This window comes from Phalacrocorax aristotelis, chromosome 19 (genome assembly GCF_949628215.1).
Source record: "Phalacrocorax aristotelis chromosome 19, bGulAri2.1, whole genome shotgun sequence".
Classification (NCBI taxonomy): domain Eukaryota; kingdom Metazoa; phylum Chordata; class Aves; order Suliformes; family Phalacrocoracidae; genus Phalacrocorax; species Phalacrocorax aristotelis.
The window spans coordinates 2108599-2124073 of NC_134294.1; the positions used below are offsets into that span (position 1 = coordinate 2108599).

Genomic DNA, 15475 nt, shown 5'->3' on the forward strand with positions numbered 1-15475 from the left:
CCTCTCCAGCTGCTGTTGATTACTTGGCCAAGAACGTGAGTCTGTCTACACAGCGTAGGATGAAGCTGGGAGAACATTCAGCCGTACTGGGCCTCCTACCAGTAGAGACAGGCCAAGCTTACTGAAGAGTCCGACTGTGCCAACAACCCACTCCAGCAACTTGGTACCACTGGAGAAAACACCACCAGCCTTCCAGGGATCTACCTGTACCCGGACCCTACTCCTTTCCAATTCCCTTCCACCTCGCACCAACCTGAGCTGTGAAGGAGACGGGAAAGAGGGGGAGGGCTGTCCAAGTATCCAGCTCCTCCCAGAGCACTCTTCTCAGAGGCGAGCCTGGCCTCTGTGACCTGACTCCTCCTGTGGCCAGAGACAATGGGTTGGGTACATTTATTAACCCTGAGTTCATGCCCTCCCTCTAACCTACCTGGCCATGGCATTTTGCCCACACTTAAGGACTTTCCATTGATCTAGGTAGTTGGCATAGTCAAAGCCAAATTGATCTTTTTTCCATTGTAAAAAGAAAAAGAAATGTTTCGTTTTGTTTCCTTTTCTTTCCATTGCTGTAAATTTGGTGAATGTTGCATAGGAACGAATAACCAAGCCGATCATTAAGGGTGATGTAATTCGGGACCACAGAAGACCTATGGACCAAATACAAGAACTTGTTTAACAAAAAAAAACAAAACACAAAGACAAACAAAACCAGAAAAACATATATTAAAGTGACAGCAAATTTCCCCCCCCACTCTACCCTTCCATTCCCACTGATAGCTTCCCAAAGCAGGGCCAAAGCAGGCCAGATTGCTGCTAAGCAGGGGCAGGATGTAAGTCCGTCCAGCCTGGGACCTTTGGAAAGTGTAAATGTAAATTGCTGCACGAGGACTGGAGATTATGGGCACAGGCACGAGCAACATTTACGTTTCCTCTTAGGGACCAATTTAGACCTGATTATCACTGAAAAGACACGGGCATCAGATAGCAGCAGGAGATGCGACAGCGAAGGCTGGCCTTGCGTGCACAGAGGAAGGGCATCAGATACACCTGACCATGTTGGAGCTTTTGCCCATCCAGTGGAGAAGGGTGAGGACTGTCAGTGGCCCTTCTTTCATTCGGTGGGAGAGAAGCTGGCCATGAGAGCAAAGACAAGAGAGGGAAGAGTCAGAGGTGTTCATTAGCTGCCTGCTTGGAGGGGTCAGTATGCAAAGCCAGGGTCTTCTATGAGTAAAGGGCCATCTGAAAGAAAATGGTGCCTGTTCTGAAGGCGCGTTCCCGCAGCTGCCTCTCACTGAGGGATGGATGTGGCTGTGGAGTCAGAGGGGAGATGACCTGAAGAGTCTTTCTAACAGCAGCTAGGAAGGAAAGGTGCTCTCAGCTGCAGCATTGCACCTATTTGTACAGCAGGAAAAGATTTACCTTGCCAACGGCATTTTTTATCCTCTAGCTGCCAGGGGAAGTGCTTGCTCCTGCCCATCCTCCCGGCTCTTCCCCCACCCCTCTCATTTCGTGTACTATTCTCTACAAGTCAATCTCTCAGTCCCTTCCCTCAGCTTTTCATTTTGGTGGTGGAGCCTCTCTCTCTGTAAGCCAGATCTTGGATTTAGCACCCCACTTTTCTGGAGCAGCCAGTGCTCTCGCTTTTTATCGGCTCACAGTTCTGCTCATCACACTGCTCAGACAAAAGCAGCCAACAATAAGAGGTTATTGCTAAGTCATGACCCACATGGGGTTTTTCAATAGTTTCCCTTTTGCATGCGGTGATGATCCTTGATGATTCTTAAGCAGATGTCTAATATTATAGACTTTTTCTCTGCCACCTTCCTGTGTTGAGAGGGCTCGCTTCAAGAACGCGCTGAAATTTGACCTGGAGAGGGCAAGGAAAGCTGCCCCTGAGATAACTGCCGTTAGGCACAGAATCCATGCCAGCCAGTAGCTGATGTGTAAAGTCCAATGGCAAGAGGCAGTACTTAAAACCACCTACAGACTGTTAGGATTTATAATACACTTACTATTTTATATGTCTGCTTTAGGATAACCAATGTCTGCTATTGTCCACTGGCGATAACAGGGGACCATGGGGTCGGATGAGTTCTGGTCTGGCATATGCTCCTAGGTTGTTAAAGGAGATACTTCTCTTGTGCTCTCTTCTGTTGCTGCTCCTTCTTCCATTCTTCTCAAATAATCTGATATTGGTTTTGCAGCTTAAAAAACATTTTTCCGGGGAACTATCCCCTGCCTTGCCCCAACATCATGAACCACGAAACCACTTTTTCTCTTGAGCCATATGGACAAGCACCTGTTCTGACCAAGGCAGAGCTGTGCTTCTTACGTTGCTCAGCATCCTATCAGAGCCACATACGGCTTCCATCAGCTTTGCTTTGCAGCTGTGGCAGACCCTGCTCTACATTCCTAAAAGCACATTATTACACCAGCTTGGCCACTTTGCCTCTCACACACTCATGCATGTTTCTGTGCGGGGCGACATCTCCATCCAGATCATTCATGCTCCAGAGGTCCCAGCTCGGCTGCTGCTTGCCCAGCTATATCACACATAAAGCTTTCCTCTAGTTGTGAAAGACCTTCCTTGGATCACAAAGCTTTAGAAGCACTCGAAGCTTGCATTCTTTGCTTCCTTTCTCAGGGCAATATGTAGCACCTATAGCCAGATGAATAGGTGAGGCCAGAGGCACCGATTTCCTTGAGGTGACTGGATGGCCAAAACGCCTTGGGCCGGGGGCATTATCTGAAGCGCTCTCCCTGCTCTGCACCAGTTTGAGATCTTGGAAAGCAACAAAAGATGTTGGTTTGTGCTGTTTATGCTTTAGAGCTGATCTAAGGAAGGAATCCCTTTTGAATTCCAGTCCTGGCTTAAATGTAATTCCCAACAACAGTAACCTTCAGCCACGCCTGAACTGGGGGATCGAGGGTGAGAGCAAGGGTGTCTCTGTGACAGGCACCGGCGTAGGGATTAATGACTGAAGCGCCTGTTTTGAATTTGCTTCTCTGTCTCTATCATTCTGCCAAAACAACAGAGCACACGGTTTTCTTGTGTGCCACATTTCATAGGATTTAAGAGGCCAAATGCTGATAATCACCCCACCTGGGAGCACCTTCAACTCTACAGCCTCCTTGCCACTGGAAGGGGGAGTTTGTAGGTGGTGATTGTTGGCCCCGTATCTGCCCCCGACAGTTGCAATCCCTTGTTCTTCATACCCAAATGTCTGACCAAATGCATTCCTAGCTGCCTGCTAAACTAGAAGGAAAGTTTCAGTTTGCCATGAGAATCGCTTGTCCGCTGCTCCTGCTCACAAAGACCTGTCAGCTCTCTTCTCCCTGCCGTTGTCTCTTCTCCCGTGCGTGCGTGCGTACACGTCTCCCGAGCACCCGTCAACAGCCGACAGTCGGTCCTCGCTGCGAGTGTGTTGGCAAGGAGGACTTCAGCTGAGTGCAGGACCCCGAAAGTAAAAAGTACAGAAAAAGAGGGAGCACTGTAGAAACCTATTTGCCAATTACCTTCACCAGAAAGTCCGTGAACACCCGGGCACTGCTGTAAATAGAGTTCTTAGAGGAATATGACAAACGCCCCGTGCTAGCGCAAATAGCTGTTCTCTGACCTTTCCCTCGTGGTCGCACTTTGTACATTAGTTGGAAATTTGGTCATGTGCTGTATGTTTATAGAAAGTTGACATTTTTTTATACTAAAAACACAGTGAGTGCCGTGCTAGTTAAAAAACAAAGGGGGGGTGGGCGGGGAGGGGGGATGAACTGTAGAAATTTGCCTATCGTGTGTTTTCAAAATACATTCCAGAATCTTTGGGGTGGGATGGGTTTGATTTGGGGAATTTTTTTTTTTTGTTTCTTTGTTTTGTTTTAAGGTACGTTCATGTATGAAAGTCCAAGTATTTTGTTTTGTTTTGTTTTGTTTTATGGATTGCCAACCTCAGTTCTGCTGAAAAGAGACAAACTCAGGGGATGGGGTGGGCCGGGGAGGGGGGACAGGACAGGGGGAGGTGCCTTGAAGGTGAAACAAGACCGAGCATGGAAGAGTAGCAATCGGCAGCAGACAAGTGTTGGCCAGCGGGACCCTGGAGAACGTGGGGTCGCAGTCGCTCGAGCCAGACCAAACAGGGACTGAGCAGATACTCAACTACCGGTGACTCTGAGGGTGCCTGGGAATCCAAAAAGCGTTCTGCACCTCATCCAAACACAGCACCAAGTGAAGGGACACCCCCCGGAGACGTTCTCTCAGGTCAACGTTTCTTCCATGCCTGCAGGCGAGAACTGACATCCCAGGGGAAAGGCAAAATGCTGAGTGGATTTCTTTTACCTCCCCACGCCCCCCCCGCGCCCCTGCCGTCACCTCTCAGCGCCGTCCTGAGACCGCAAATGGACATTTCCTCACTGTGTCCAGTAACTCAGCAGATTGGCTCCTGTCGCTCAGAGACTTTGTGTATTTAATGCTTCTAACCCGTCATCCCTAACACCTCCATATACCCACCTGGGGAATATCTACATAGCACTATAGGACATTCCTTATTCCTAGTAACTGCGGATATGTTGCTTCTGTGTTTGACTCATAGCCATCTTGCTCCATGTGTATGCCTGCGTGTGAGTATGTGTGCGTGCGCCTGTGTGCCTGCGTGCGTGCGTGTGTATATATATAATCGCACCATAATTTATTCAGCTATATGGAGTAGTATAGTAGAAAGAGAAACTGGTATTTGCTTTAACTACCTGCTGCCTGTAGGTGTCTCTCTGTAACTCAGGCATAACTGTTATACATTAAAAAAAAAAAAAAAGGATTAAAAGTGTCTTTGGGTGGCTTGTTTGCTTAACTCGCTCTGCAGCGTGCCAAGCACAAGGGGGAAAGCTGGTAAATCGAAAATAGTCACACGCACATACGAACTGCAGATGTTTTTGCTAAAAAGCAAAACCGTGGGCTTCATTCGCTAACGAAAACGTGGAAAAGCTACATAAATAAATAAAACGTTTAATCTCACTGTGACTTTTCACAAGGGAAGAACAATTACCTGGCCTGTTCTAAATACAACCGTTTCTTTATGCATTCATTTTCAGCAAGCTATTGCCCGGGCAGAGGAAGGCAGGCTGCGCGGGCCAGGGCGGGACTGCGCCGCCGTGCTCACTCCGAGCTCTGCAGGCACCTGGCTTTCGTTAAAGGCCAAAGCGCAGCATCAAGAAACGGAAAAACATTTTGAAAGTCTACGAAGGAATACATGGCTCGGGGCTTCGGCAATCGGTAATAAAGCATTTTGCCTTTAAACAAAGCACTGAATTCAAAAAGCCGTTCCCATCTGAAGACGTTTTGGCTCTCCATAAAATAAGTTGATCTTCATCCAACTCGTGCCGGACGAATATCCGCACGCAGAAAGTAGCCTAATCAGTCGCTGGGTTTTTTTTTCTGGTTGCCTCTCACCAGAGGGATCAGTCCACAGGAGCTAACTGGCTTCCCGAACCTAGCCGAGATCACTGTTAGATAACACACAGCAACTGTGGGAGGAGATGCTGCCCATGTGCTTACCTTTCGTGAGCAAAAGAGGCAGCAATCTGCAAGCCTGGACTCTCCTGCCGGCACGAGAAAGACCAGTAGAGGAACAAGGCCTTTAGCACTTGCCAACTCTGCTAGCACAGGCGTTCCTCGCCTCACACGCACGCCGCTGGTCGTGGCTAGCTTCAGAGTTAGTCCCTCATCAAGCACTCGCTGACGTCTTTTCTTAACATTGTCCTGCCCCCCTTGGTGCTATGGCTTTGACGAAATACCGAGCCAGTGCCCGGAGCCCTGGGTTTAGGCAGAGACCTTCGCTGGAAGTTGTGCAGTGTCGTCTGGGCACAGCGGGACTCTGACGCTGTTCTTAGTGCCCGGCAAAGCTATCTTCAGGTTGGGTGGGATGCTGAAACCCTGGCCACAGCTCTCCTTTCCTTCAGGGTGAGGGAAAGCTTCTTTGCTAAGAAAATCAGCTTCTCTCGATGGGACAGAGAAGCCTCCTCCTGTCGTAGAAAAAGAGACCCTGGGCAATGGAGCCTGACCCAGCGCAGGTAAAACGTGGGTGCGACTCCGCTCCACGCTGCTCCCACTGCCTGGATAATTCACATTCGGGAGGAAAATGGGAAAACGGGGTACACACAAGCCAAGGGCTGGTCACCCCAGCAGATGGGTTTGCAGCAGGACAGTGGGCCGGGGGGCTGCGGGGTGCCTAGCCCAGGGCTGGGGCAGCTCTGGGCATGCAGGGGCTGCACAGGCTGAAGCTTTTGTGGGCTCTGAGGGCCTCGAAGGGGACCCCTGGAAATACTACTGGTCTGCAAATGGGGAAAAGGCTGGAAATGACTGCTCTTGCATGATGCTAAGGGCACCGTGATGTCAGAAACCTCCTTTTTTGTGATAACTGTGAAAGGGAGAGGCTTGCCTTTGTGTAAAAACCATAACCAACCTCAGCTAGAGCAGGAGCGCTAGCACCAGCTTCCTAGCTGCATCCTAGGGGAATTATATTTGGCGTCAGCAAATTTTACCCACACCAAAACCCTGCTTCCCACCTTAGATCTGCACTTACTGGCAGCACTTGCTTTTTACCCCGCAGCCAGCATGTTTCGGCCATGGCCAAGCCAGCCACCCTGTTCATTCGCATGTGGAGGGGTTTGTAGAGGAAGGGACCGTCATTTTCCAGGAGCCCTAAAACAAGACAACATTATTTCTAGCCACGTCCCTGTTTTTAAATCTGTGCTGGCCTGCTGCTGAAAAGTAACAGCTTTGTGCTTCCTTGGCAGCCCTCCCAGAAATGACTTTGCTCCAGCAATGGTCACGTTCAGGCTCTGTTGCCGCCAGCCCTGCCGTTGCAAGCGTTTCAACACTGCCCTCAACTGTTCCCTGAGCTCCTCGTCCTCTCTCCTAGTGACTCAAACCTTATCTGAGGAGCGCAGGATATTTCCCAGGCCTTGCTAGAGTCGATCCGTTGCCCTCTGAAAGACATCAAGGGCGCAAGCTGGCCCACAAGGGAGCTGCTCAGGCCAATACAGCTCCCACTACAAGTATCACCGGTCAATTATGGCTCTAAGCTGTCGTCAACTTTAATCTGCCGATAAGCCGGTGATAAATCAAATTCAAGTCAATTTGACACCAGCTGCCAACTTTTGCAAAGGCGTTGCATCCTGCAGCCTGGGGACAGGGTGCTGACCCCGGGCCCTGCGCCGCATCCGTCTCGGTCCCGTGCTGTTGGGCTTGGCCCTCCGTGCTGGGTACGGCTGCCTGCGCTTCGCGTGAGAGGGGCTGGTCGTGCGCCCTGCGCCGTCTAACTCTGCGCCTTTCCAGCTCTGCTTTCCAGTTCGGGTTTTATTGTTTTATTTGGGTTTCACATGTCGTCCCTCCGGCTTCCAGCAAACCCCTCGGCAGCCCTCTGGGCCTGAGCCGTCACCCATGCGCTTACCGCAGGCTCCCCTCACCCCCGCAGCCGCATGCCCCCCTGGAGCCGTGCAGTCAGCGTTAGCAGCTGGGGAAAGCACAGGACACTGCGACTCCAAGCGAGCAGAGACACAGAGCACACATGTATATCTCTATATATCTATATATCTCAGTGCTATTTAGTTTTGGAGGGCAGAAGCTCTTGGCAGCGTAACTAGCACTTTTCTTTTGAATTACTCAAAAAAAATTCGTGTGTATTTACATTATTTTCCTGGACTTTCTCACAAATATTTTTTCTCAGAGGTAATATGAGGAATAGATAAAAATATTTTAAATACTGAGGTTGTTTCGACTTTTCTGTTTCTTTTTCATTCTAAAAGGTGTGCAAGAAGACAGAACCATCTGGAAGGGAAGCAAAACATTTTTGCATTTCTAACCGGGGATTTAAAAAACTTTTTTTTTTTTTTTGCTAAAACAAAACAAACTGAAAATTTTCTTCCCTTCTCTTTATTAAAAACTGAACAATTAAAACAACTTGGGAGAGATCTTCATTATAAAAACAAAATGATTTGGGAAAAGTTGTTTACCCCAGCTTTAACCTTCCCACTTTTCCATTTCGCTACCTTTTCCAGCATTGCTGTAACTTAATGGTTTCAAAAGCTGTTTTACAGACGGGTGAAGGTTGAGCGGCTGTTGCAGGACCACGCCGGTTTAAGTGCCTGAATTTCGTTTGTGTTTCAGCTGACCAGTCCCCAAATCATGACCGGGGTGTGATAGATATCAGAAAAAAGGGAGGCAGAAAGCCTAGCCCTGCAAGGTGTGAATGCTATGAGAGGTTTTGGAGGGTTTAAGTATTTTGTCTAGTATTTTTTTTTACATTTATGCTGAAAATATGTTCTGAATGTACGATCCAGGGACCATGAAAGTGTGCAGGTGAAAGTGTGCTTAATTTAGGAAAGTCCCGAGGGAAACTCAGAAGATGTGCCCATCCCTTGCTCTGTCTCACTCTCCAAACACCAGCCCCTCTGTAAAGCCACTCACCAAGACTTTTAGAACTTGCTTGTGACTTTTGCTCAGCTCCAAATGGCATCAGCAGCCTGAGTTTCGGGGAAGTGCAGAGCACTCATCCTGCGCATCCTACTTACAGCAGGGACTCGAACCACTGGAGAATATCGGCCTTTCCCGTCTGGCTCAAACACCGCCGTAAGTCCCCAGTGACAGTAACTCAGATGTCTTGTGTAGAGCAGGTGCAACCTGTTGGATAGGAGGGCAGAGGGGGGGCTGAGCACGCTGACACCTCTTTTTTGGGAGGACCATTCCTCCATGTTTCTTTCAGCTCCATCACTTTTCGCGAGCAGTGCCTCCTGCTCTACACTGTTCCCTTGGACGCAACGTCCACCTTGGATTTTAGCTACAGGTATTTAGGCTGTTTCCGTCTGCTAAATCTCTTTGATGAACTGGGGAGATTACGAACAAAGCTGCAAAAGGCGTGACTGCAGACGTCCTAAGACACCCGTGTGCACGCAAAGCATGCCTGACCGAGTGCACCCCTGCACGAGCCGCCGTGCTAACAGCGTTTTGGTACCCTCCTTTCCAAGTCCTAATCCTCGGGGGATGGCTGCCTGGCTCAGAGGTCAGACCCATCTCACGGCCTGTGTTTAGAGCCGCTGTTGCTCATCTCAGTGGTTATAGCTACTGTCAGACAGCGACTGTGCCGTCAAATTTGGCTCAGCAGCCTTTAGCTTTGCAGCATTTCATGAGCAATTTCTTTTCAGAATAGGTGTAGAGAAGTTTATTATAATGGGCTGTGGACCTGCATAAAATCAGGGTATTCTGAGCAGGGAGAGGTGTATGAAAGGGAATTAAATGACTGAAAAAGGATTTCCTTGTGAGGCCGATTTCTTTCTTTTTTAAGGATTAATATAATTAATATCCTGTCCCGGGCAGGCCACATTCTCACCTGGCACAAACCAGCCCAGAATTTTAACTGGCTTTGCTGATTTACACTAGCCAGCGAGCTCATCCTGCATTCCTGTCACATTCCTGTCAGTCCATCCCCTAATGCTGTGCTTCCTTGGGCCAGTATTTGCAGTGTTTCTACTCCAAGACAACTTTTTAAAATAGATTTCCTAGAATTTCCTAGACTAGCTGCATGCTGGGAGGTGGAGTGTCCTTGGCTCGTCGGCTGAAGCAGGGGTGGAAGGCGAGGAGGCTGAGAGGCAGGTGCATCCATCTCTGCCTTCCCAGGAATAGTCAGAGTAGGAGAGGATTGCTCTCCGTGGAGGGCTGCGTGGGTGCAGCAGAGCCCAGCTGAGGGTACCCAGAAGGGTGGCTGCGATTCCCTCTGTCGGAGCTCCCTCTTGCAAAACAGCCAGGAAGCTCAAATATGCAGTGAGCATTGCAGAAGACAGGAGATTAGGAGATCTGGCATTTTACCAGTGCTTCAGGGGATCTTGGACACCACGGTTAACTTCTCAGGCTCTATTTCCCCTCCAGCAGCCTCTGGGCATCCCTAAATCACGCTGGGGATCAAACCAGACACCAGGAGAGACAAGGCTGCAATTCACTGTAGGATAGGATGTGTCACAATATAAAATATTAGGGCTTTCTCAAAACCAGGGGCTGGAAACAAAGTGACCTTCTACCTCCCTTCCACCATGGGCCCAACTCTCCGAAACACCAAAGGCGACTTAAACCTCTCCCTTAGGTCAGTGCGAGTCTCCCTCTGCCCCTGCCTGCCCCTGCCGTCCTTTGGGGCTGAGCCTTATTTACAGGAGCTGCATCACAAAACCTCACCCCTCGTCTTATTGCCTTCCTTTATCTTGTCCTTTCTCTTCTCCCATCCCTTATTCCCCAGCAATATGCAACCCTGAGGTGGCTCGCTTCGAAATAAATAAATAAGCGGGAATCCTGAAGGCTTTCTGCACGTCCCTTGCCCTATTCCACACAGAATTGTCTTTTGTATATACCCAGGCTAATTATTATTAATAGTAGATATTGGTTTATTTCAACTGGGGAAAAAAAAAGACTAAGGGGAAAGGGGAGGGAGGACGAGAATGGGAGGGAAGAGGGGGAAATAGAAAAAAAGAGAGAGAAGAAACCCACTAGAAACTGTTCACATTTCCCGAGACGTCGACAAAGCTTTTATGAATATAACTGGATTTGTAACAAGCATTGCAGCTGCATATAAGGCATTCAGACATGGAGACAATTTTACTAGATAATAGACTATCACGCAGGATACAATTTAAATTAAAAAATGCAATTTTCACCTTGAAATGAACAAATGATTACAATTTCTATACAAATTAAGGCATTCAGGCTCTCTTTCAGTAGTGGCATCAGTCCATGAAATATGACATAATTACCATGAAATACATTTTCAAATATTTTGATTTTTGTCCGCCGCTTTTAAAAAACATAGCCCCAGCTTCTGTGTGCATGTGCGTGTGTGTGTGTGTATGTGCGCGGGGGGGGAGCGTGGCTCGCATTATCCCACCTTCTGGGGAAAAACACATTAAAAAGAAAAGAAAAACTACCCAAAGATTAAGCTTCCCCCCCCCCCCTTCTCTCTCCCCCTCCTCTTGACTTGCGAGATAAAATTGAAAAAAAAATCAGACAGAAAGAAAAGGAACGCAAGCGAAAGGCTCTAAAGCCTCCAGATTTATCTAAATTACTACGCTTATCTGCAAAAATCACATCTGCTGGTTATCTACTAGCTCTGCAGATCTCCTGGCCCCCCTCCCCTTTCTCCCTTAAAATGATGTTTTTTATTCCTCTCTTTTATTTTTAAATTATTTTTCCATTATGTTTCCTTTTTATAGCTGGAGATACAAGGCGAGTCAGAGAAATTGTGACCCGCGCGCTTGCCCATGGAGGGGGAGGGAGAAGAAAAGAAATGCAAACGGGGAAGTTTGCAGGAGTAGGTGGACTCTGGTGGGGAGAGAAGGGTGGGCGAGAGCGGCCGCGACGCCTGCCTGGTTGCAAGGAGCCTTTGCAAGGGAGCGATGCCAAATACTCTGCTCCCCAGCTGCTCTCCCTCACCCAGGTTTACCCAGGCTGAACGCTTTCTGTGCCGAGGCGATGCCGTGATTTCTCACACACACACACACTATTCAAGAAAACCCACTGCGGGAACCAGAACAGGAGCGGGGCGCCCGGCTCTGAAACACTAGGACAAATATTTTGGGTAAAATTTCATGCTGAAGTAGTTAGAGGTAGGGTGCCTCCATCGAAATTTCACCAAACCGTCCTGATTTCTGGCGATGATGACTGCTCGGGGCTTGTAGCACCACTCCTCGACAGCTCCGTGTGGCGTGTGGGGTGGGTGTCGGGCTGTAACTGGTCTCAAGCGCTGTCCCTTCGTCCTCCCGCCTAACCCCCACTCCTTTTTAGGAGTATATTAGAGTATACACTTAAATTAAAGGCCATTAGTGGATCGGGAGAACGAACCATGCCTGAAAATTAGTGATGTTTTCCGGTGCTTTGGGAGATCTGTATCAGCCTGGTCCTTTTTAAATTCCTCTATAAAATGGGTCATAGGAATATTTTACCAGATGGGTGGTTAAATTGTTACCTAGAATGCAACCGCATGTCTTTAGACAGTAAATGTAAAATACATTTACGCACGTTCTGCAGCTGAGAAGGGAAGCAGAGTCCTTTAGAAATGCCTTTGCAGCCTGCTGAAGGAAACACCTGTATTGCACAGGTGAAAGTCATTGCCATTAAGCCCAAAGCTTTGGCACTGCTCTTTGTTAGCTGAGGAGGAGTAAAAAAAGCTGGTCCTGTGCTAGAAGAACCATCATCAGGTTTGCAGCACTTACCTAAGGTGCCCTGAAATTAGCTGGTACAGCCTTTGCAGCAGCACCCCATTGATGGAGATGCATGTTTTTTCTGATGTATTGGTGATATCGGGGTAGAAAGCTGGGGGGGGGGGGGGGCTGGGAGGTGTCCTGTTTGCTTTGTTGTGTGGCCTGAATGTAATACCTGCCTCAGTTTAAAAGTTTGCATGGAGACTTGGTGTGAGGTGGGATAATGCTGACTATTGGCCTTGTGGTGGGCTAAAATGTTTGTGGCTTCTCGGGTGTGGTGGTGTTGTGGAGAGCGTTCCTGAGAAACCTCGTGCACCGAGGTTGTCCTGCTTCCTCGGTCCTCCCCTGGTAAGTCCCACCGATCTCCAAGAAGCCAAGCTCCTGTACAGGCAGGCTTCTCATCCAACACCTCTGCAGCACGTAATCATCGGTTTGGGTGCAATGAAATAACTTCTCTTTGTGATTCCCATCCCTCCCTCTCCAGAGCTGTGTCTCTGCCTGCAGCGTGTCTATGGGGAGCTCGCTGTGATATTTCCAGCCTTCGTTGCTTCAAGTTTGTTGACCTTGATTTGTGTTTCTGAGACTTTATCCCCAAAACCATGAGTGCCGGCAGTATGGGTTTCTTCCAGAAAAATTCACGCTCTGTGGTCTCTGTTCAGCATGTCAGGAAGGGGGTGGAAAATAATCTCCTATCAATCAAAATTCAGATAAGCTTGTGGCAAAACAAACAAACCCAAAATTGCAGACGGCTGAGGTGAGCATCCCCCGCGGCTGCTCACGTCACACCACGGGGGCTTGGGCGGTCTGAGGCTGTGCGGCTCGTTAGTCATCTAAGCGAATATTTAGCCAAATTTCAGAAGTCTTGTAAATTGTCCATGAGGCAATTATGGTGTTCAGTGTTTTGGGTGCTCATGAATATGTAAGAGCTGAGGCTTGTTTAGTTGAAGTCTCAAAATGCAGCTACCTGTGGCAGAGGATATTAGGGCTGACCAGGAAATTATTTCCCCCCTATTAAATATGTTTTCATTTTTTGTTAGCATGGTCTTTTAAGTGTTCTCATTTTAATCTAGAAAAATCTAACAAGTCTTTATATTTAACAGCAAACATTTATTTTAGTTGAGAAAAATACATAAGCAGAAAAAATGCCATGTAGTTTTCTTTTTAATTTCATCAATAATTTAATCTGAGGAATTATTAATAACTGGGCAAGGAAAAGCATTTTAACAGAGGTTGGACCTGCTTGTTTTACACTCCAGCAACAAAACGTAGTGTGCTGAGGGCATCGTTTGCAATAGCTCCTCGGGGCTGGGGGAGGACCAGCTTTGCTGTCCTGCTGGGACTGAGGTTCAGGCTGAGGTCACAGCCGAACTGAGTTTGTACGGCCTCAGCTCAGCCCCAACCACCCACCAGCTCTGGTGATCTCCACTGCACCCCAGCCACAAGATCACCTTCCACTGTCACCTGAAATACGAAGAAGAGGCGGGTTCTGATCTCTTATTAACTGTCCAGGTGAAAACAAAACATTGAATACTCTGACTTTGGAGAAGATGCTCTGGATTTCAAGGTCAGCTTGGACGGGGCTCTGAGCAACCTGATCTAGTTAAAGATCCTTCCCTGCAGGGGGCTGGGCTAGATGACCTCTAAAGGTCCCTTCCAACCCAAACCCTTCCAACCCCAACTGTCCTATGATTTAGAGGCATCCCAAAGAGCCTGGTCTGGTTTTGCCAAGCCCAGTGTCTGCAGAGGTGCTGCAGGGCAGCACAGAGGGAGTGTGACCATAAATTAAAAAACAAAACCATAAATGAGTTCAAGAGACACCTTGCTTTTTCTTCATTCCTCCCCATCTCCTAAAGGAGGAGAGGACAGGAGGGGTCTGGCAGGGGAAGTAAAAGAAAGCAGGATGCTGGGATGAGGATGGGCCACACGGGGCTGGGCACGCCCTTCCTGCTCTTAGCAGGAATTAGGAAATGATCTCTAGGAAAAGCTCCAGCACACAAACCAGAGAGTCCCCCTGATAGCTCTGCTTCCGAGTGCACAAGCGCAGCCCTCGCGCGGGCTGGCTTAGGGCTTGGGTTTGCTCTTTTATCCCCTTTGCACAGTCCTGTGTGTTTATTTCACCGGGGATTTGTTCTTTTAACGAAAGCTGCAGAGAAATGGGTCTCTCCAGTCCCAGGCTATAGGTTCAAATCTATATGAAGAAGAATACTTCACATATGTCTTTTCACTTGCCTTTTAACCCAAGTAAAGCCAACATGTGTCTCTAGAGGTGCAGCTGGTCCTGGGGAGCCAGCATGGACCTTGTGATCAGGATGCAGGCAAGCAGGTCCCCATCCAGCTCCAGATGTTGGAAGAGAGCAGTTATTCATTACCAGTCCCCAAAGCTGCCATCACCCAGCCAGCTTTTCCCACACCCAACCTACGCCTCAGCCCTACCTTGTCATGGAGAGGTGACACCTCTGCAGAGCTCAGTGCTCAACTTAAATGCAAATTCCCAAACCTTGCAAGAGCATTGCCACCGCTGGAAGGGGTCCAGCCTGTCCCTGCTGAGCCCGCGAGGTCTGACGACACCAGGAAATGATGGGTTTCGGTTCATTTTTCAGGTGAAGCCCCTGGTTACTAGTGGTTTGTTCTGCAGAACCATGCCTAGCCTGGCAACGGTCTAATGCTGTCTAGAGCCAATGTCTTCTCAAACCCTCAACTTAACTGGATGGCTTAAGCTCACTGGTGGCTTCAGCTCACTGCTGTTGTAGGTCCACTGGACACCTGAACATCTAATATTTTCCCAGCACCTTATTTCTACCTAGGAGTGTACCCACACAGCAGCTGGTACCTTGTTAGAGAAACAGCTTTGAAGGAATGCTCTTGAGCTCCACTTGTCATCTAGCCGTGGCAGGAGGGAGGTCAGCGGGGCTCTCTGCGAGTAGACATCGTGCAGGTCTGGCCTCGGCTGGCTTTGCTGGGTGCTCGAGGAGGTTTTGGCTTAATTTGTTCTCCAGCCGTGCTGAACAGGAGCCTTCACTTGGCTGGGGAATCCTTCTTCCCTCGCAGCCACCTCTTGCTGTCACTGCTTGACAGCTCCTGCAGCAGGGCTTTGCAGCCGTGGCCCTGAAGGGTTGTTGCAGAGACCCAAAACCATGAGAGTTTTACTATTATTATTATTAAAATTGCAAACCAATTAATTGTAATTAAGAAAGATAAAACTTCAGAAGGGGAAGCACAGCAATTACGCTGAGGGAGAGCTGGCAGCAGTTCC

The 15475-nt window shown here is 48.6% G+C and overlaps 1 protein-coding gene across 2 annotated transcripts in view; it reads left to right on the forward strand.

The window, feature by feature from the left end:
• Positions 1-671, forward strand: part of PAX7 (paired box 7) — a 104238-nt gene extending 103567 nt beyond the window's left edge. For both annotated transcript variants that reach the window (XM_075113827.1, XM_075113826.1), the window contains exon 9: positions 10-671. In XM_075113827.1, the coding sequence (XP_074969928.1) occupies positions 10-125 (116 nt within the window). In that variant the 3' untranslated portion in view covers positions 126-671. The remainder of the gene's footprint in view (positions 1-9) is intronic.
• The last annotated feature ends 14804 nt before the right edge of the window (positions 672-15475 follow it).